Source organism: Trichosurus vulpecula, chromosome 4, assembly GCF_011100635.1.
Source record: "Trichosurus vulpecula isolate mTriVul1 chromosome 4, mTriVul1.pri, whole genome shotgun sequence".
Lineage (NCBI taxonomy): Eukaryota > Metazoa > Chordata > Mammalia > Diprotodontia > Phalangeridae > Trichosurus > Trichosurus vulpecula.
Window position 1 is genome coordinate 37,421,144 of NC_050576.1, and position 22,289 is coordinate 37,443,432.

The following is a 22,289-nucleotide window of genomic DNA, read 5'->3' on the forward strand; positions in this document are numbered from 1 at the left end:
TGTAACCAGCTCAATCCTTTGCTGAATATAAAATAAAAAGCGGAAGGTCATTTAAGCTTTGGATTGCAATCCCTCAGACCCTTGGCCTACATCCTTTCGGCAGAGCGGAGCCCTGTGAACCGCTGGTTTTACAGTGGGAAAAGATTAAGATTTCGTCATGTTAGGGGCTGACAAATGGGGAATTCAGGAAGAATGCCCCATGCATGCAAGAGAAGGAAAACTGGGCATGAGAAGTAAAGCAATTTTCTTGGGCAGCGTGAAAGTGTCCTGATCCGCACACTGGATGGGCCAGGCTGCGCTCCTGCAACAGTTGTTGAAGATGTGATGCATGATCCTTGGTCCCTGCTTGTTAGCATCGAGCCATCGTCTCCACTCCCCGGTGGCTTTGCTGTCCCCTGCAAGGGAAGAGCTCAGTTTGCATCTGAGAACCTGGGATTTTGCCTTTTTGTCCTTACTCACCTCTTTTTTTTTCTTGCAAGATTTCTACATTTAGCTTTTCCATTCAAAGCTACTGTTACTTAGCGTCCCTTGTAGCTAAACAGGGGACTCCCACCAGAATCTTCCTTGTGTTGTAAGACTGCATTTTGCAGGCAAACCTGGAATTATTTAATATATTAGAGCATGGGATGATCTAGCTTGCGTTTCAGGCTCCCTCTTCCAAGCATCCTGTGCATTATAATAAAGGCTATTTTAGAAAAGGAAGCTCCTAGTGACCTTTTTATTATTTAAAAAGAAATCATCGCTGATAGGAGCAGGTCACGGAATACATTGTTGGAATTTCTATTGGCAGGATTAATGCTGACTTAGCCCGTGATGACCTTACTGTTAAATCCCTGGACCTCAATTTCCAGACGCAGACGTATGGAAAAGTTTTGTAAAACTTTTTGTTGTTCAGTTGTTTCAGTTGTGTCCAACTCTTGGTGACCCCATTTGGGGTTTTCTTGGCAGAGATACTGGAGTCGTTTGCCATTTCCTTTTCCAGCTCATTTTGCCGATGAGGAACCTGAGTCAAACAGGGTGAAGGGTGGCCAGGTTTACAAGCTAATAAGTGTCTGAGGCCAGATATGAACTCAGGAAGATAAATCTTCCTGACTCCAGGCCCAGGACACTATCCAATATGGCGCCACCAGATTTAGAGAGAGAAAGTGTCTATTGAGTTTCACTCTCTCATTTTATCGATGAGGAAAATGAGACCCATATAGCTTAAGTGACTTATCCAGGGTCATGTATATATCTTGTCTATATCTTGTTTATACACAGTTGTTTTCAGGTAGTTTCTCAGATTAGATTGTGAGCTCCTTGAGGGCAGGGACTGTCTTTTCCTTTTTTCTGTATCTCTAGCTCTTGGCACAATGCCTGGCGCATAGAAGGGATTTTATAAATGATGATTCATTGATTGACTCACTGACTGAAAGCAATGCTAGAATCTTTTCCGTCAGTGTTTTTTTTTTTAAATGGGAAATACAGAAAAAAAATTCTCTCCAACAAACTGGATTTTATTCTTTTCAAATATTGATTTTGCTTACCTAAAGGAATCTTTACCAGGTTATTTCTCTATTATCCTCAGGCTCCGAATAGCATTGGCTTTGGGAAAGAAAGTGAACGATCCATGGCTATGACCAAATCTATAAGAAATGATATTCCTTCAACTCAAGAAAATCTGGTCAAGTGGGCCTTCGATAATGGCTACAGCCCAGTGACGTCCTACACCATGGCCCCAGTGGCTAATCGATTTCATCTTTGGCTTGAGAATAATGGTAAGCTGGGAAGACTTATATGAACTGATGCAAAGAGCAGAACCAGGAGAACATTGTACGTGGTAACGGCAATATTGTACAGTGAGCAACTGTGAATGCTTGGCTATTCTGACCAGTACAGTGATCCGAGACAATTCCAAAGCAGTTGCGATGAAAGATGCTATCATCTACCTCCAGAGAAGGAACTGATGGAGTCTGAATGCCGATTGAAGCATAATGTTTTTATTTTTCTTGTTGTTTTTTGGCAACATGGCTAGTATGGAAATATGTCTTGCATGTATAATTGATATCACATTTCTTGCCTTCATGATAGGTGGGGGAGGGCTGGGAGAGAGAGAATTAGAAACTCAAAAAAATTTTAAATGAATGCAAAAAATAAATAATAAGTAAAAACCTAAAGGAATGGTGAGTATGATGACTTTTAACATATAGAGAATATCTCAGTGTTGTTCTTGCCTTCCATGCCCTTAAGTGTGAAAACGAGGGAAGAGCACTGGGTACTAAGAAATACTTGAATCCCAGCTCTGCCACTGCTAGCTATGTGACCTCAGGCAAATCATGTCCTTTCTCTCATCCATAGTGATTGATGCAAGGGCACCCACACAACATGAGTCACATGCATGACTCAAACCCAAGCCTCGCTGACTCATGAAGTGGCTCTCCTAAGAAATCTTTAGAGAATCCATTCCAGGGGACTTCAAAAGAAACTCAAGACTGTTTTGGGAAAGCTCAGATCAATTGATTTTATCAGTTAATCAGGAAACATTTATTAAGCATTTACTTAACATTTATTGTTTTCATTATTTATTAATATCACTGTTTGCCAAGCACTGTGCTAAGTGCTTGTCCCACGTAGGTCTTAGAATCATCTTCAGTGTCCAATCTCATTTTAGAAATGAGGAAAATGGAGGCAGGGTGGGCTCACCTACTAGGCTACACAGCCAGTTGTCGGATTAGAACCCAGGTTCTCTGCTTCCTGGTGTATTGCTTTTTATATTATGCCCTCTCTCACCTAAGCCCATCTTATTAATTAGACTTCCTGCTGTCCCTGATGCAGCCAGATGTAACCTGATTATTGACCCTTGACGCCGTGTTTCTGCATTTCCTTCTCTCATTTCTAGAGGAGATGAGTGACGAGGAAGAGCATTCCACTCCCCCGGAGCTTCGGATCCTCCTAGGAGGCAGCCCTCTGCCTTCCCCAGAGAACCCTTCCATCCCAGGAGGAAGTTTTCCTTTTCCATTCCCTCCCATCCACAGGAAAGGGAGACACGAGGAGAAAGGAGAGGATGGATTCCCTCGGCCAAAGAAACCTTTCCATCCCACCCTCCAGCTGTTTCCCAGCCCCAAGGAGCCCCAGGAGGCGCAAGGACATGTGGACATCGCCTTCTCTGTCACCTGCAATGATGAAAAGATGCTTGTGGCTATTGAAAAGGATTCTCTGCAGGTTGGTGCAGTTTCACACGGGATGATAACAATAACTAACATTTCTACGGGGCAGCTGAGTGGTGCAGCATGTAGAGTGTTAGACGGGGAGTTGAGAGGTTCTGAGATCAAATCCTGCCTCAGGCACTTACTGTGAGACCCTTGGCAAGTCCCCGGACCTCTTCCAACCTCAGAGAAACTGAGTCATTATGAGATTAAGTGAAATAATATATGTAAAGTGGTATACAAATTCTAGTGTATTATTATTTACACATGCTTTAAGGTTGACGGAGCATTTTGTTTGCATCATCTCATTTGAGCCTGATAGCGGGTTAGGTACTCACGGAGTAATATGCCTATTTGACATTTGACAACATTGAGAGGCTCAGAGATGCCCACACAGCTAGTGATTATCAGAGGTGGGATTGGACCCCAGGTCTTCCTGACCCTTGCCTTTTTCTCATCACCACCAACAGTCTGTGGCAAATATGCTTTCTTGTTTGCTGTTTGCTTTTTCTTAGTGAATTAGACCTCCTTTCCTTGGCTTCCATCCTTGCCCGGTACCTGTTTTCTCTAAGTGAGGGGGATTCTAAATCGTTGCATGTTGCCATTTTTCCATTGAACTCTAACACAGTCCTTGAGATTTTGATCTCGGCTGCGGTCAGGGGAGAGGGTGGCTGAGAGGAGCGGGTGTGTGTTGGGGAGGGGGAAAGGGGGCTAAACGCAAGCTTCCGTAATCTCTTCCATAGAAAGAAGACTTGGTGAAGCTATTGCCGCGTAGTAACGTTATTTATCCAATTCCCAACATTTCTTTTGGTGATGGTTGTTCTAGGCTAACGGCTACATGGGGACAGAACTGTCCCTGTCGGATCCGACCTGCAAGGCCAAGATGAATGGAAGCCACTTCATTCTGGAATCATCCCTGAAAGGCTGTGGCACACAGCAACGCCTGTCTGCTCCTGACGGCGTGGTTTATTATAACTCGGTAAGTGCTCCATGAGACTGTGTCTTTCAGAGCCCTGCTTAGATTTCTCACTGTGAAACCCAAGCTTCCCAGGTAACTTTCCTGAGTGTTTGTTTCCTCAGCCACAAGTGACATGGCCAGGGTCACCCACGCAGGATGTGTCATATGGATGACTTGAACCCAGGTCTTGATGACCCAGAAGCTATTAAGTTCTGGTAGCAGGACTTCAGAGTTGCCATGGAAATAAGTAACCAGCCTGAGTGCTCTAGGTCAGAAAAGTCCAGACCTTGAAAGGAAATTTAATATACTTTGTTCATCCTTTCTCTTCCTTTTGTTTTTTTGGAGGCAGGGCACTTTTTATTTGTATCTAAGTCTATATTTCTTGCAAGAAAGGTATTATGTATTCTGTCATATAATATGTCATTGCATTGTGTTATAATTTTATTATAATTATAATATTATGGTGTGGTATGGTATGGTATATTGTCATGTTGTATTAAGGAGACTTTGGTAGATGTGAGAATATCCAAAGTAAAATGTTCAGGCTGAATATAAATTTTTTTAGTCCTTAAGAGTTTTGCAAAAATTTTTTTTAATCACTAGCATTACTGAGTCTGTATCTAAATCAGGTGATCAAATTAGTCATTGAACTTCAGAAGTTGAAAGGCTGTCGGCAATCTTGCTTCCATCCCCACTACTCTACTGTAAACTTCTCTCTCCAAGGCCCCAGTGATTTCCTTCTGAATTCCTAAACCCTTCCTCAGGCTTTGGCATCCTTGACTTTTCTGTACTATCTGCTGAAAAGTCCTCTGCTTTTGGATATTTTCTCTTCCCTTGGCTTCTGTGATGATACTTTCTCCTGGTTCTTCCTCTACCTGTATGGCTGTTCTTCTTAGATCCCCTGAGCTCAATCTTCTTCCTCTCTCCAGCCCTAATAGGTCTTCCCCAAGCACCTGTCCTCAGGCATCTTCTCACCTCCTTCCACATTCCCTCCATTGACCATCTCCTCCAGTTTCTTGACCCTGTGGTCCCTGTGTGGCTCCAAAATGAATATCTCTGCTCTTTCCCCATCTCTTCCATCTTGTGTTTTCAGTTACTTGTTCTCCTTGGATATCCCACTTCATGCTCGGTATGTCCAAAATAAAATAAAGAATAGGGAGAGAACTTGTGATTTCATTGATATAAGGAATTAGCGGGTGAAGAAGCTAATACCTTTGATCAATGCAGATCAGCATCTTCTTGGCAATTTAGTTACTTATATCATTGAGAAGCTACATTGACTTGCAAAGGGTCCCATGGCTGCTATGCGTAAGCAGCAGGCCTTGAACGCAGGCTCTGAGGCCTGCTCTCTACCCATTCTGCCATCAATAACAGCCTAGTTAATTTGTTCATTTACTCTTTTCTCCAGGGACCCTGACTGTTCTTTCTTACCTTCCCATGATAGTGTCCTAATTAATATTTTGGTTCCTCCTTCAAATCTATTGTTCAGTCTTATCTCTTAGCCCTCAGAGCTGTTGTAAAGTTTTTGTATTAAAACATGGTCCTAATCTAAATGTGCAAAGCGGGAAATCCTATTAAAGACTGGGATGACACAGTCTGAAGGAGTTCTAGGGAACCTCCCTAGAGGAGAGGAGAATGTGTTGAGTTATGGGCTGCTCGTCACCCAGCCAGCTGCCATGGAAGCTTTCCATTCTGAGCTTGGCCTGGCCCAGGACTCACTCCTCATAAGCACTTTTTGAAAGAGTCTGTTCTCGATCAAAATGTGAAATTTTCATCTGCACTAAGACAGATAAATAGTAGGTAAGAGATTAGCGAGAAGAAAGATACAGTTGGACAATTTAAAAAAAGGGCTGAGAAGGAGAACAGGAAGGATATGGTTTTGACCGCCATCTTACCATAGTGGACCAATCATCTCATCACTATCATTACAGTAGCTAGTACCTATGATACACTTTAAGGTTGGCAAGGCCATTTCCAACTATCCCATTTCATCCTTGATCCTCACACCAATGCTGAGAGAGATGAGTCATTACGGTCCCTGTTTGACATTTGAGGAAGCTGGGCCCAGAGTCACATAGCTAGTAAGGATCTGAGGTCAAATATTCTTGATGGCTCTAGGTTCACCGCTCTCTCTACTATGGTAACTTTCAGAATAATGTGTGATGTTTAAAAAGTCCAAGAGACATGATTTCTGGGTAATTAATAATTTTATTAATAATGCTCGCTTTTTGTTAATTAACCACTCTCGGAGGCCAAAGACCCCTTATGGGTCTTATATGCCCTTGGAAGAGTAGGTGTTCCTGAGGGATAGAGAAAATGAATATTGAGAAGTGGACTCGCTCCAATGAGGGGCTGAGAGAGTGACCATATCCCTGTTGGACAAAGAGATTATCTCTTTACTCAGACCACCCCCAGCCTTGGGCAATATAGGCAAAGGATCTACCTCCATCCAGACTTGCTCAAGTGGACCACAAGGGGCAGGAATTCACTTTAGATAAGATGGTCTAGGTGGAGTAAATTTTTGGCTGAGGTCCTTCAAAAGGCTGGGCTTTGAACAAGAAAATAGGATGGGGAAAAAGCCTGGATCATCCCCATAATTGGTTATTAATAATCGTTTCTCTCAAATGTAATAATGACAAGAGCCCAGACTTATATAACATTTACCACTTACAAAGGACTTTCTCCGCAACAACACTTTGAGGTAGGTAGTAGGATTACGATGATGTCCATTTTACAGACGAGCAGCCTGAGGCTCGGAGACATTCAAGTGACTTACCCAAGGTCACCCGCTAAGAAGTTCTTGAGCTGGGATCTTCTCACGGCTCGCTTCCCCATGCCCCAAAGAGGAGGGCCACAAATATTCTCATAGGATTCACAACTAGAAGGGACCTCAGGCCTCATTTAGTTCAACGTTCTCCTTTTATGGGTGAGGATGTTGAGCCCCAGAAAGGTGAGATGATTTGCCCACAGGGAATAAATAGAAGAGACAAGATTTGAGGTCGGGTCCTGGGGTCCTTCAGCTCCAGTGCCATACTCTGCTGCCCTTTAAAGAAAATATATGAAACTAAGGGAGAACATGTGTAAGGAAGGAAGACTCCTTGTGTTTGCACGTGATGAATTAATCTATGTATGCATCTTTTTGTTCATCAAGTGACCATTTTTTGGCTAAGTCTCTTGGCTGGTCCCTAGAGTCTTTGTAAGTAAGGTTCAAGGTAAGGCCTTGGGCAAGCTTATTTCCATGGGTAAGGCCTAGGCTGCTCTTCCATGGTCTCCCCGACTTGTGCTTTTGAATTTTTATTTAAAAGAAAATCATTAAAGAAACTTAATGGTGTTCTACCATCAGCTACCCCTCCCTTAAAATATCTCCTCTTAAAGACTGTGGTTTTCAGTTTGGTTTTACAATTTAGATAAGTTTCTCCCAAGCATGAGCCTGTTGCTGTCATCAGAATTGTTCGCACAGGGGACTCGCGATGTAGAAATAATGGTAGCTTGTGCCTTCTGCTGCCTTTTTCAATCATGCCTGACACCTTCTCCCTGGGCAGATTATAATGCAGGTATCGGCCCCTGGGGACAGCAGCGGCTGGCCCACGGATTACGAAGACCTGGAGTCGGGCAACAACGGTTTTCCAGGAGACGCGGATGAAGGAGATAGTTTCTTCATGAGCAGGCCTGAAATCGTCGTGGTATGTATTTGGCTTTGGAACACAATTACTGGGGAAGGATATTTCTGTGGCCTAGGAGGGGAGTTGCAAAAAAAAATCAGGTTTGATTTTGAAATCAGTTTGAGCTCATAAAGCTGCCTGGGCATTCATTCTTCACGCTTTCACGAAGGGTTGTGATTTATCTCTCTCTACCTGTTTGTGTTTTCCCAGTTTAATTGCAGCCTGAGACAGACAGGTGCTCCGGACGTATCCCATCAGCCCCAGGTCCAGAACATCACCTTCAACATGGAGCTGTATGATACAGACCTCTTCCTGGTGCCCGTCTCAGGCATCTTAGCAGTGGCAGAAAACGGGCACATTTATGTTGAGGTAAGATTGACATTGCACTTTGGGCATTGCCAGCTGAGTGTTTACTGTGACACCTGGGAGCAGCAGCCTGCTTTTCAGTGAGGACAAGGGAATCCTCTTTTTTTGAGGGGGGAAGGCAAGGCAGTTGGGGTTAAGTGACTTGACCAAGGTCACACAGCTAGTAAGTGTGTCAAGTGTCTGAGGTCGGATTTGAACTCAGGTCCTCCTGACTCCAGGGCCGGCGCTCTACTCACTGTGCCACCTAGCTGCCCCTCTTATGTCCTTCTTGTGCCCAGCACATGCCCGGCTCAGTTAAATGCTTGCTGGTTTGTTTTAGATCAAAGTGTGGCCATTTTGGGCAATGGATTGAGCATGTTTTCTGGAAGAATGGCCGGCCTTCTTCACAAAACTTCATGCCTGTTCTGCATTCTGCATTTTTGGAGGGTTAGTCTGGATGCAGAAGATTAAAGGATGTCACTATATAAATCTGTGTTGGAAAAAGAAGAAAGCTTGTCCATGCAGCGAGCGCATAACTAGTAGACAGCTAATGTGCTCCAATGGTATTCTCATTCAGTTAGTTGGTCAATAAACGTTTATTAAACACCTACTGTGTGCTAAGCCTTGGGGATGCAAAGAAAGGCAAAAAAAAAAAATCAGTCCCTGTCCTCGAGTTCACAGTCTAATGAGGGAGACAACATGCAAACAACTGTGTACAGACAAGGTATATATACCGGACAAACTGGATATAATCAACAGAGAGAAGGCACTGGAATTAAGGGGGATCAGGAGAGGCTTCCTGTAGAAGGTGGAATTTTAGCTGAGACTCAGAGGAAGCTGGGAGGTGAAGATGAGGAGGGAGGGCATTCCAGGCAGGGGGCACAGCCATTGGGGATGCCTGGAGTCTGGAGATGGAATAGGGTGGTCAGTGTCACTGGATAGCAGGGTAGGTAGGGAGTGTGTATGTCTAGGGGGTGGGGAATATAAGGTATAAGAGGACTAGAAAGGTTGTGGGGGGAGAAAGTTATCAAGAGCTTTGAACAAAAGCAGGATTTTCTACTTAATTCTGGAGGTGATAGGGAGCCACTGGAGTTTATTGAGTAGGGGGTGACATGGCGTGACTTGGTCACTGAATAGACTGGAGTAGGGAGAGACTTGAGGCAGGAGCCTAACTTTCAGGCTACTGGGATAGTTCAGGCATGAGGTGATAAGGGCTCGTACCAAGGTGGTAGGAGGAGAGAAGGGGGCGTATGCCAGAGAGATAACATTGACAAAGCTCGACAGCAGAATGGATATAGGAGCTAAGAGAGAGCGAGGGGCCAAGGATGACATGTTTGTTTTAATCCTGGGTAATTGGGGGAATGGTGTCGCCCTTTTCAGGAAATTTTGAAAAGGGGGAAGGTTTGGGGGAAAGGTAGTCAGTTCAATTTTGGATGCATTGAATTTAAGATATCTTCTGGATACATCCAGTAGCCGATTGGAGATGTAACTCTCTAGGTCAGCAGAGAGGTCAAGGCTGGATAGCCAGAATCATCAGCGTAGGGATGATAATGGAATCCATGGGAGCCGATGAGATCCCCAAGTGGTAGTAGAATAATAGTATAGAAGAGGAGGGTCTAAGGATGGGGGGTGGGCTGAATTCCCTCCCCCACAAAAAAAAATTAATGGAGAGCATGGACAAGAGTTGTGCAGTTGGAAGTCGATAGAGTGGCCGTTCATCCTAAACATTTTAAAAGCACCTACTATGTGCCGGGCACTGTGCTAAGTGCTAGGGATACAGAAAGAGACAAAAAGATAGTTCCTTCCGTTAAGGAGCTTGTAATCTAATGGTGGGCTCTCCTTCATTCAGAGTCTTCACCTCGGGGCTGGATGACCACTTGTTGGGCATGTTATAGTGGGGATCTTGTCAGATTAGATGCTTTAGTTATAAGTCAGATAGACTTGAGTTCAAATCCTAGTTCTGCTGTGTGACCACGAGCAAATCATTTAATCTCTCTGTGCCTCTGCCCCCTTCTCTGTAAAATGGGTCTAATGGTGCCCTGTTGTATTTACCTCCCTGGGCAGTTATAAGATTCAAATGTAATACTGTATAAGTGCCTTGCTGACTTTAGAATGCTGCATAAATGTGAGTTATTACTTCTATCATTTCATAACATGAGTGATCGGGGTGATTTTCTAGACTAGGATACTTTCCATAGAGTCAAACAAAACACATGTTCACTTGCTATTTGCTAAGGGGTTTATCACTTCCTGGGATGTGCCCCAGTCTAGCGAATTAGGGCTTCCCCAATCACCCCTGCCATGAGAGGAAACTTAATTTTTTATTTTTACTTTCCAGACAATCATTTTATTAGATGAGCGACTATTAAGCTTGATTTTTAGATTTTTAATTTAATTGTTTTCAGTGACCAATGATCTATTTAGTCAGTCAACAAGCATTTATTAAGTACCTCCTTTGTTTGAGGCACTGTGCTAAAGGCTGGAACAGTAAAGAATGACAAAATACAGTCCCTGATCTCAAAGACTTCACAGTGTCATGAGGGAGACAGTGATGTACAAACAGAAAGAATAGATCGGAGATCATTTTAGAGGGAAGGTACTAACATTGAGTGAGGACTGGGAAAGACTTCTTGCAGAAGGTGGGACTTTAGCTTAGACCTTAGGGTAGAGAAGAAGGGAGACAGAGTTCTCCCCATTGGGTTAGGGGTGGGGAGTGGGGAGAACAAAATCCTTGTAACAAATATGCATTGTCTAGTGAAATAAATTCCTGCATTGATCATGTCCGCAAAAGATATCTCATCATAAAGCTTATTTCCCACACAATGCTTGGCTCACTTGGCCCAGATCATACCTGACCCTGATTCCCTGGAATTGTCCTATGTACCATTGAAACAAGCCACAGACAGAGCGACCAGAGACGATATCTGAAAATGAGGCAAAGCTTTCTTTCTTCTGCAAGACTCCAAGTTGTCTGCGGGCCTCTGAGAAAGATGGGTCTTTTTCACAGCTGAGAGGTCTGCTGCTTGGAAAACCATAGGCTTAGCTCTCTGGTAGGATCAGGCACAATATATTATCTGTGTACCTAATTAGGGAAGCCATCAGCTGACAATTCACAGCTCCCCGTGTTGTATGACCAGCCGATGTCTCACAGCATCATCGTAAGCAGGTTGAAACGAGATGCTTCCATAAATCTCCAGTGACTTTGGCGCACATATTTCTGGTTTAGGAACACAAACAACTTTCCCATTTGGATCAGGGCTTCCACTTTGCCTCAGACTCTTGGATGGGGCCCGCTGGCATTCAGCTCCGTCTGCTTCTGTGGTGCAGACGTTGTGACTTTTGGATTACCTGTCCTGATAGGGGCCTCTGTTCTCTAGGTGAACCTCTCCTTTGTGTGGAAAGTGTGCTGGCTTCTTGCTAATGCTCCCCATTGCTGTCTTGCCTCCCCGCCCCCCCAAATCTCCATGTATCTCTTGTTTGGGCAGTCATCTACATGTGTGCGGGGTGGGGGGTGGGGTTAATGACTCCCAGATGTTAACTAGCCCCCAGGGCTCTTGTCCAGGTGTCATCTTTGTAAAATTTGTTCCTCCAAGAGTTTTGCTTTGTTTCTTTCCTAGTCCTTGGCACAGTCTTCTTTGTGGGGTCCCACTCAGCGACATCCCCCCCTCCTTTTGATATTTCTTAGTCTGCTACAGTTGTCTTCCTTTGATTTTTAGTGGAAGGTCAACCCCCTCCTGTTTGTCAATTTTTTTTTTACCCTTTTAAAGATCATCTCTGATTTTATACTTTAAAAATATACATTGGTATTTGTAGAGATGACACCCTATTGATATCTTTAGTATGAAAAAGAAATGAGCAAGGACTCCTGGTTATTCTTTTGTTGTAATCAAAGAGATTTAGGAAAGTAGTTTACAGATTTTTTTACATGTTATTTTAAAGGACCAAAATATGAGAGAGGCAGAATTTTTATTTTAGTTTTAAAATCAGTCATTTAAAAATATACCCCTCCCTCCCTGCTATTCCCTAACTTTAATAAACCTTTACTTATAACATCCCTTCCCGATCACCCTCTCCCACAAACAAGCAGCTAAGCAGAATGAACTAACCCAGTGACTTCTTTGCATAAGGTAGTCTGCCTTCCACACACATAATTCCCTATCTGCCCAAGTAAAGGTGAATGTTCTCATTATCAAGGATTCTCCCTCCCCACTTTTAGAAAAGTGAATGAAAGTAAACCAAGTCACCCCTTTGTCAACTGGAGTTCTTACCCTGGGATCTGTGAAGTATTAAAAAATGTTATATTTTTAAAAAATTGATTTCTTTTATAATTCTTGGTATTTTATTTTTATTAAATAAATTATACAGAGAAGAGTTCCTTAAGTTTTACCAGGCTGCTGAAATAAGTCCATGACACCAGAAGGGGAAGGAGGAATAAGGGAAAGAAATAAGCATGTATTAAGTGCCTACTATGTGCTAGGTGCTTTACAAATATTATCTCTTGTTCCTTACAATAATCCTGTGAGGTAGGTGCTGTTAATATATTTTTATTGTTGAGGAAACTGAGGCAGACAGGTGAAATTACTTGCCCAGGGTCACAGAGCTAGGAAGTTATCTAAAGCAGAATACGAACCCAGGTATTCCTGACTCCAGTCTCTATCGAAGATGTCACTTAGCTGCGGTCTTGTAGAGATACCCCATTCAGCCAGAAGAGTCTCATGCCTTGAAGTTAACTGTCCTCCTGAGAGGTAGTTTTTTTAAAAAATTATATACAAATCATTTAGGGAACGTATCTTGAACTTTGGCATCTCCTTCCCACACTCCCCTCTTGAAGCCTAGCATTGGTACTATGGGCATAACCACCATCTTATATTTTAAACTTTCATAAAAACCTAGCTTAGGTTAAACATGACCATTAAACCACTGATTCGATGTGAAATCTTAATTCCGCAGAATGAGTGGAAGCTGTCTGTGGATAGGTGTCATTTTCTCCTTGCCCCTAGCGTCCAAGTGCTGTTTAATACATATTTTGGTGAACGAATAGAAGGAAATTCTTCCTAACAAATAGAACCATCCATTGGGGCAGTGGGATGCTTCCAGAGGTCATGGGCTCCTTTCCATTCCTGGAGGCCTTTAGGAAGAAGTTAGATGACCGTTGGTTGGGAATAAAAAATTAATAACAATAGCTTACTTCTATGCATTGTCAATTTTGCAAAGGTAATATACTTTATCACATATGAAAATGTGAGCTTCTTGAGAGAAGGGACTTTCTTGCTTTTGTATTATTTTCTTCAATGTTTAGCACAGTGCTTGGGCCATAGCAAGGGCTTAACATAGAAAGACCAAGCATGTCGATTAACAAGGAAATATATTTGGTGATCAATGTTTTTTCTCCTACCTGTGTAAATGCACTTTAAATACAAACAATTACAAGCCAGTATTGTAATTTTATTTGAAATAAAAATTTCATCCCACTATCTCTATTTTTTCCTCTTATGGATAAAAATAATTCATGGTGCCAGTTGTCACAGTTTGGTTCCAATCAATTCTTAAATTCCAGTCCTTTTTAAGGGTTTCTATGTGGTTCCCATCTCTGCAAAGGACAGAAGGTATATTTTCTCATTTTGTTGTTTGGGATAAACCCAATCATTATACAGTATTCTGATATACATTTTAAAAAACCTGGTTTATACACGTGTTCAAAATTACTCTTTAAAAGTAAGATAATTTAATAGCTTGTTTAAAAAAATCTATTGTGTTCATAATACATTTATTATGGTTTTTATTTTTGTTTTTTGGAAAGGAAAAATATACTGAGTTCAAAACACCTTTCTCATAGTTTTTTGTTTCTGTTTTTCAGAATAGAAAAATCTACTAAATTTAGGATGCTTTTCATATTTTTGTTTCCTTTTTTATAGAATGTAAAAATCTTACGAGTTTAGGACAACTTTCTTATGTGTTTCTTCCCCCAGAAAAGAATAAATTTAATCTAGTAGCTAGGAATGAAGTGATACCTTTCTCGTGGAAAGATAAATTCATAATATTATTCTCAATCTTACAAAGCTAATCCCTGAGATTGAGAGACATAGCAAAGATTTTTAAGTTTTTTAAAAACCGTTTTCTAGAAAGATGACTTGGTAGAAAAAATGTTCAATTTGCAAGACCCATCCTCCAGCAGAACAAAACAAAAACAGACTATGTCAGACGTTAGTAAATTGAGATAACCCATTCTGTCAGAATCATTTGGAGTCTTGATGTTAACTGTATGGGAGTTAAACACTCCCAGAGACAGTCTGGAGTAGGACAGACTGTCCTAGAGAGGAGAGTTGAGTCACATCTTCTTGTCTGTTGCCAAAGTTCTGAATCCCCAATGGAGAGCATTGGGCAATACATAAAAATTCATTTTATCCCTAAAATACCCAGTTTTACATTAATCCTTAATTTGGTTGAGAGTGCCACCAGAAAGGAAGCGCTTGTATGCCCCCCAAGTTCATCCCAGACTATTAGGTAGGGTTTCCTGAATGGGGTATCCACTAGAGTCCAAATTCAGAACTAAATTTGAGGGAAATCAGGTTTGAATTTTGTTTTGCTTTGGCCCAACACAACCAATTCTTCAGAAGGAGGGAAATTCCAATAGGCTCTTGCCTTAGCCCATATCAATTTTTTAAAGAGGGAGGTGTAAATGAGTTGGAGACATTTTCAGATCAGATTTTCCCCTAAAATCCCCCCAGAGGTTTCAAGAATGAAGGAAGCTTACTTGACAAAGCTTGTGTTGAACTCAAAAACAGTTTGGGACATTTGGCCAAACCAAGGGCTACATCAGGGCGACACGCATCATACTACATCCCTTGAAAAGGGAGCTTGGAACTGCCCCTTGAGAAAGGTACCAGTGTTGTCGCCAGAAAGATAGCTGCCCTGCTAACACTAACTTTCCATGACACCTAAACCAAGTTTACCTTTTTTTATGTTAAATAAACTCTGAACTTTTTACTCTTCTCTTTGGAGAACTTTTTAAAAAGGAGTATTCACTTCATAAGACCAGTATTATCATAAAGCCTGGGATCTAATTTTTCCTCTAGGAAAATTAATTTTTGTGTGACTTGTATCTTTTTGTTCATATTTCCAATGGAGTGGTGAAAGTATTGAAGAGTCTAATGGTGAAAAATTCAGCTTCTCTCGAGTCTAGAGCATACAGGTTCATCATCAGTATCACTGCTAATATTATAGTGGTGGCTGTTACTTTTCATCTTTTTTGATAAGATTCAGATAAAAATGGCTTAATGACAAGTAGTTGTACTGCTGTTAACCTCTTATATTTAATATCCTGCAGATTATTGCATAGTTAGGTAAATTGACTGCTTTTTTATAATTCATTAAGAGTATTGAGATACGAGCTCATTTTCTGAGGGTTCACTCAGAGTGTCTTCAGGGCAGCTCCCATGAAACCCAGTCTACCAATCAGTAAACATTTATTAAGCGCCTATTATGTGCCAGGCACTGTGCTCAGTACAGGGATACATAAAGAGGCAAAAGACAGTCCCTGCCCTCTTGTTCTTCTAGGGTTTTAATTTCTTCTGCTTGGTCTTTATATTTTGACAGCTTTCTATTCCGTGTGGTTTGGAGATCATTAGAAGTATCTAGTGTGGCGACGTTGTTGGAAATGTTGTTCTTGTATTTTCGTGGATCATGGTGATACCCAGGCACTTATGGGCCTCTGGATATTGAGATTCCAGTGGGATTCATTATTTGCTGGGTTCTCAAGAATTTTTTGGTCTTTGTCCATCTTTGGGGTTTGTTAACTGTTGGTTTATTGGACGCAAGCTTCTGGTATATCGAATTCTAGCCACCTAACTAATCCTAATATTATTAAGATTGTTCTTAATAATATTAATAATAATAATTATGGTAATAAGAACATGGCTAGGGATTGGTCCAATGATTTCATTGGCACAGGCACCTCTTAGATAAGGAGACTCCCTCTACTAATGCAGGCCAGCACTTTTGCGCAACTTATAGTCTTAAGAGAGTTGCCTACAGCTCTGAGAAAGGTTCGGATCACACAGTCAGTACGTTTCACTGGCAGGACTTGAACCCAGGTCTTCTTGTCTTCTTTGAGGCCAGCTTTGTCTCCACTATGCCTTGCTGCCTCTGTTATTAATCATTACAGCTAACAATTACATGAAGTTTTGCAAAGCACTTTGCGCTTCTCGTTTGGTCATCACACAGCCCTCTGAGCTAAGTATGTGCTCTTCTTAACCTCATTTTATAAGCAAGGAAATTGAGGCTCTAAGACTTGCCCAAGTTTGATGTTTGATGATGACATTCGTTTTTAATTTGGTAGCGAGCTCATATGGGAAGGAAGTCGTTACACACAACAGAAACAGGCACCTCTGATGATGAGCTTGGGTTCCATGGTGGACCCAAGGTCTAGGAACTTGTGTTGGAATCTCCTAGGCTGATACATACATAAAACTGCTGGCTTAAACTCTGGCTCAAATAAAAACCACCTCCCTAGCTTTGAAACGCTGCATCTCCAGGCTGCCATACTTGTCTTAAACGTGGCTGAAAGGCTGTGCCAACCCATGGTGCTTTTGGCTCATTCTTCAGTTTATCTCCTCTGTGTTGTTGCTATGTAGGTCTCCGTTACCAAGGCCGACCAAGATGTGGGATTTGCCATCCAAACGTGCTTTATCTCTCCGTACTCCAACTCTGACAGGATGTCCGATTACACTATCATAGAGAACATTTGTCCTAAAGATGAATCTGTGAGATTCTATTCGCCCCAGAAGGCACACTTCTCTCGACTCCATGCTCAGATGGACAAAAAGAGATTTAGCTTCATGCTCAAACCCATTTTTAACGCCTCGCTGCTCTTCCTGCAATGTGAACTCACCTTGTGCACAAAGAAAGAAGACACCCACAGACTGCCGAAGGTCAGTAGTGCATTCGCTCCCTTGAACTTCTAAATTCCTATTTTTTTGGAAAAATAAGACAGTGACCTTCAGAATAATCACAAGTTATGGCAGATTTCAGTGTTCAGTTCTAGGACAGCCAAAAATAGAGTAATAAAGTAAATATAATTTCAGTGACCTGTGAGTTTTATGGAATCTTATGGAATAAATCTTGACAATATGATTTTTTTTCCACTCGCGTTATTAAAGAGTACATTACATGTGATAAATTAGGACTATTTTCCATGGAGGGAGTGGTCTGGCTTTATCTCTGTTATTCAGATTGTGTGGAGAGCCAGGACTACAAATAGACTAAAGGACAAGTCCAGTGCGAGCATTACTTTTTCCATACTCCTCAAAGATTTGATTTGCAATTGTTTTTTGACCTTCTCTGTGTGGATTATAAGGTTGGTTTTCTTCAGGAAAGTTAATAGATATTTAAATTGCACATTGTGGCTGCTTCATGCCAGGTTGATTTTGGTCAATATGTTGAACTATTATAATGGTGGACCAGAAGCTTCAACCATACGACATTAATGGTTGTGTGGAACTGTCGCCAAACCATAAGACTGCCAAGGTTAATTAGGGTACTTAATCACATCAGCCTTGCGTGCCTGTGACACACACGCTTTAAAAAAATGTTTACATAACGTCATCATTTCCCAGTACCATCTTTCTCCTCATCAGCTTTTGTACTGACCTTGTCTGAAAGCCCAGGCTTTGTTCTCTACCTAGAGTTCATCACCTCCCTGTGAAGAAAAGGGAAGTACGTACGTTTTATTATCAGTTCCCTGAAATCAAGATCGGTCGTTATGCTGATCCAGTCAGAGATCTAGAGATGGAAGGAACCTCAGAGGTCATTTAATCCAAACGCTTTATTGAACAGTTGAGGAAGTGGAAACCAGGAAATATTAACTTGTCTAAGGTCACACAGGTGGAGGATCATAAGACCAACAGCTTAGAACCACAAGGGACCTTAGAGCTCATCAAATCCATTTTTACAGATGAACCAACTGAGGTACAAAGGGGTTCATTGATTTACCCCAAACCACTCATCAAATAAGTATCTGAGGTGGGTTTTGAGCCATTCCTCGTTACAAAGAGAAAGAGAATCTCTCCAAAACTAACACTGAGCCTGACAGTATAGGTATTCAATATTCTGCACCCATAGCCCCCACCTCTTTAATAAAAAGAGAAGAGCTAAATCATTATTCCTTTTGACTAAATAGATGGAAACAAGTTCACGTATGGGTTTCTGCATCCCGTGGGAACAAAGCCTTCGTGTCTCATCAGTCTGCTGAATAGAAAGTACCAGTTCTCTGGTTTATCTAGAGAACCCTTCTCTCAACCCAGCAGAGACACGAAAGCTTCCAGTCATTAGGGGAAAACACAAGCCGTCCTGTGGTGTTTGCCTTTGAAATGCAGCTGAGAATACATTTCCTCCGCCAGTAGATTTTGCAGCTTGTTGGGAGTTTGGTCTGATAAATGCTTCCCTCTTCTGTTCCTTCTCTTCAGTAAACAACACTGAGGCAGTCTGATAATGAGGTAGCCACACAGCTGTGCTGGCAGAGGCAGGGAAGGTTCGCTTCTGAGAGAATCCCCGCCTTTGACCTCTAGTCTTCTTCTCCACAGTGCATCCCTCCTGATGAAGCCTGTACCTCTTTGGATGTGAACATGATCTGGGCCATGATGCAGAATAAAAGAACGTTCACCAAACCCCTGGTGGTCATCTCTGGAGAAAAAAATGAAGGTATGCCTCCATGCCCTCCATAGCGGCAGGGAGCACCCAACCTTGTACTGTATTTCAAAGACAGCTTATCTTCAAGAGATCAATAAGGATGCTGTCTTCCTTCCTTCCTTCCTTCCTCACTTCCTTCCTTCCTTCCTCCCTCACTTCCTTCCTTCCTTCCTTCCTTCCTTATTCTTCCTTTTTCTCTTTCTCTCCTTCCTTCCTTCCTTTCTTTTCCCTTCCTTCCTTTCCTTCCTTTCTCTCCTTCCTCCCTTTCTGTCTTCCTTCCTTTCTTTCTTTCTTTTTCTTTCTCTTTCTTTTTTTTCTTTCTTTTTTCTTTTTCTTTCTTTCTTTCTTTCTTTCTCTCTCTCTTCCTTCCTTCCTTCCTTTCTTTCTTTCATTATTTGTTGCAAGATAGTGCTTTTTTTAGAGGAGACCAGCCTTGAGGTCAAGAAGGCCTAGATTTAAGTCCTTCCTCTGATCCATACCAGCTTTGCAATAACAGGCCATTTATTTAATGTCTCAGTTACCACAGTCAGCTCTTTAAAGTTCCAGAGGAGTTGCAATCTGCATCTGTATAAGGAGTTTCCTTACTGGGAGTTCCTGACACTCATAAAATCTTGGGTCTGCTTACCCTCTCAAAAACAAAAATACATACATATATGTGTGTGTGTATGTGTGTGTGTGTTATATATATAAATATATATATATATGTATAGCATTGATGTAGTGCTTTAAGGATTACAGAATGCTTTACAAATATAATCTCATTTGATCTCACAACAACCCTGGGAGCTAGGTGCTGTTACTAGTTCCGTTTTTCAGATGGAGAGATTCAGGCAGATAGAAGTTAGATGACTTGCCCAGGATCATGCAGCTCATAGGTGCCTGTGGGAGGATTTGAACTCAGATCTTCCTGATTTGAGCTACACTGCTTTATCCACTGAGCCACCTCGCTGCCTATAAATAGAAAAAAATGTGTTTCAAAGTTTTATTGATTCCTTTTGTTTTTACACAAGTCATTTCCAGATGTGCACTTTCAAATGGCACCATTGAACACCTCCCTGTTAACAAAAACTTAAGTGGATCCAATTCGCAGGCTTATAGATTTAGAGCTGGAAGGGCTATTAGCATCTAACCCTTTTTACAGAGGGAGAAACCAAGCCCCAGAGCAGGGAAGTGACTTGGTCACAGTCAGACAGACAGTAAGTGAACGGCAGAACTGGGATTGAAATCCCGGTCCTGGCTTGGAATCCTAAGCTCTTTCCACTGGGCCACACTTCCTCTGCATTCCACAGCCAGTATCCCTCCCATCTCTTTCAAGAGAAAAGGGATGTGTGTTTTATCATCTAATTACTAAAATTGGCCACCGGATGTTGATCTGTTTTACAAAAAAGTTTCTTTATTTCCTCATTGTTGAATGATCTCTTACTGCATTCAAATTAATTCCATTAAGCATTTGATATAGAAACATTTTTTCCTGGAATAAATATTTTGCATAAAGTATGATTTGCATTTGTATGCAAAATGTGCTGTCTCTCATTCTTTTACTCTCTCTCTCCTCCCTTTCCCTCTATTTCCCTTCCTCCCTCCTTTCTTCTCTCTCTCCTTTCCTCCCTCCATCCCCCCTCTCCATCTACTTCCTTCCCCCCTTCCCCTCTCATCTACTTTTTTTCCATCTCTGTTTCATTCTCCTTTCTCCTTCTCCCTCCCTCCCCTTCTACTTTCCCTCCTTCCTCTCTCTGTCTCTGTTTCTGTCTCTGTCTCTCTTTCCATGTGCACGCACACACACATGCACACACACACACACACACACACACACACACACGCATGCACACACACACACACACACACACACACCCATGTGCCTATTAGAAGCAGCCCTGTCTAGTGAAACTAGAATGGAAAGTTATTTGCTCCTAATTTCATAATTAACTTCACGGAAAGCCTGAGATTTACACATCTGTTTCTGTGTTTTTTAGGCAGGGTAGTTCATCGTTTAGATCAAACAGCCATGGAATGTATGTAGCAGCAAGAGCCCTGGACTGGGGGGGGGGGTGTTGGGGGGGGCAAGGGCCCTGGCTGCTGTTCCTGTAGGGATGCTGATAGCAGGGACCCCAAGGTAGCTGTGGGATCTTAGACAAGTCACTTCAGTTCTCAGGGCTGTCCTGTCCCAGAAATGAAGCATTGAACCAAGGCGCCCATCTTTAAAGCCCCTTCTCCCCAATCCCGTTCCATGACTCTGGATGTTGTCAGCGTCCGGCTTCTTCCTCCACCAGTGAAGCCATCCAGCCTGGGGTTGTATTTGAGGCACAGAGCAGTTAAGTGACTTGCCCAGGGTCACACATCTAGTGCTATTGGCTGAATTCGAATCCAGGTCTTCCCAGTTCTAGGCTTGGCACACCATTCTGCCTCTATGTGATTCTATTCATAGTAATAAAATGAGCTTTAAATTAATTTAAAGCTAGTCTTGCAGCAGACCTCAGGTTAGTTATAAAATGGACAGATTTGACATTTCTCCGTTCCTTTACAGGGTAAAAGTTTTTATTAGCTAATTTCCAACCGCTTGAAGCAACAGTTGTAATCATAAAAGTTCCCTCTATGAATGAGTTTCGTTTGTGATTTCATTGTTAAAGGGGATTCCTGAGGAAGAAACCCCCTCTACCAGCACAAGACTGTATGTACCCTGTAATGTATAATCTTGGAGGATCGCCTGGAGCCCTGAGACATTAGATGACCAGGGTAACCCAGCCAATCCCTATGGGTCAGAGGCGGGCCTTAGAGCTCCAGCTTGAAGGCTAGCCCTTTATCTATTCACTAGGCTTCCCTCTTAAATGGATTAGCAGATTTATAATCTAAGTTTCCAATTAGAGCCAGAAGAAATAAGAAGCAATTGTATAACCAAGTGTCCCAGAAACCGGGCCACAGCTGGTGATCAGACAAGGCCCAACAAATGGCTCCTGCTTCCTCATAATCCTTCTGTTGCCGTTACCTATTTTGGAGGTTGTATTCCTGCTGGCAATGGGTCAGCAGCACGCTTTTTCCCAGTCCAGACAATTAGGCGTTAATCACGTAACAGTATTACTTCCAGTAATTCATTCTACTTTCAAGTCCGGCGGTTTGATTTTCCTTTATAATCTCTCCTCCACAGCAGCTTCAAGTCCTTCAGGCTTAGGACAATTATCCTGGAATTTCAGTGTTTTTTGTTCTATATAAAAGTGGTCAAATGGGAAGACTTTAATCCGCAGTAAAACAATTTAATGAGGTTTGCTAATTAAGAGGCTACTGGACTGAATGGGGGAAGAGTTTAGGGTTTGGATTGCCATTCCAGTTGACTGGATTAAACTGGAGGTGAACTTTGCAAGATTAGTAGAACTGTATTTAAGGTTACTGTTCTAACCAGTGCCCTAGAGGAAAACAAACATTCTTTATGCGTTTTTCAACGCTTTTTGTGTTCCTAAA

The 22,289-nt window shown here is 42.1% G+C and overlaps 1 protein-coding gene across 3 annotated transcripts in view; it reads left to right on the forward strand.

Annotated features, from left to right (window-relative positions):
• Positions 1–22,289, forward strand: part of TGFBR3 (transforming growth factor beta receptor 3) — a 232,004-nt gene that overhangs the window by 187,926 nt on the left and 21,789 nt on the right. For all 3 annotated transcript variants that reach the window (XM_036755202.1, XM_036755203.1, XM_036755204.1), the window contains exons 8-14: positions 1,568–1,757; positions 2,879–3,201; positions 4,012–4,164; positions 7,686–7,826; positions 8,016–8,174; positions 16,784–17,080; positions 18,731–18,848. In XM_036755202.1, the coding sequence (XP_036611097.1) occupies positions 1,568–1,757; positions 2,879–3,201; positions 4,012–4,164; positions 7,686–7,826; positions 8,016–8,174; positions 16,784–17,080; positions 18,731–18,848 (1,381 nt within the window). The remainder of the gene's footprint in view (positions 1–1,567; positions 1,758–2,878; positions 3,202–4,011; positions 4,165–7,685; positions 7,827–8,015; positions 8,175–16,783; positions 17,081–18,730; positions 18,849–22,289) is intronic.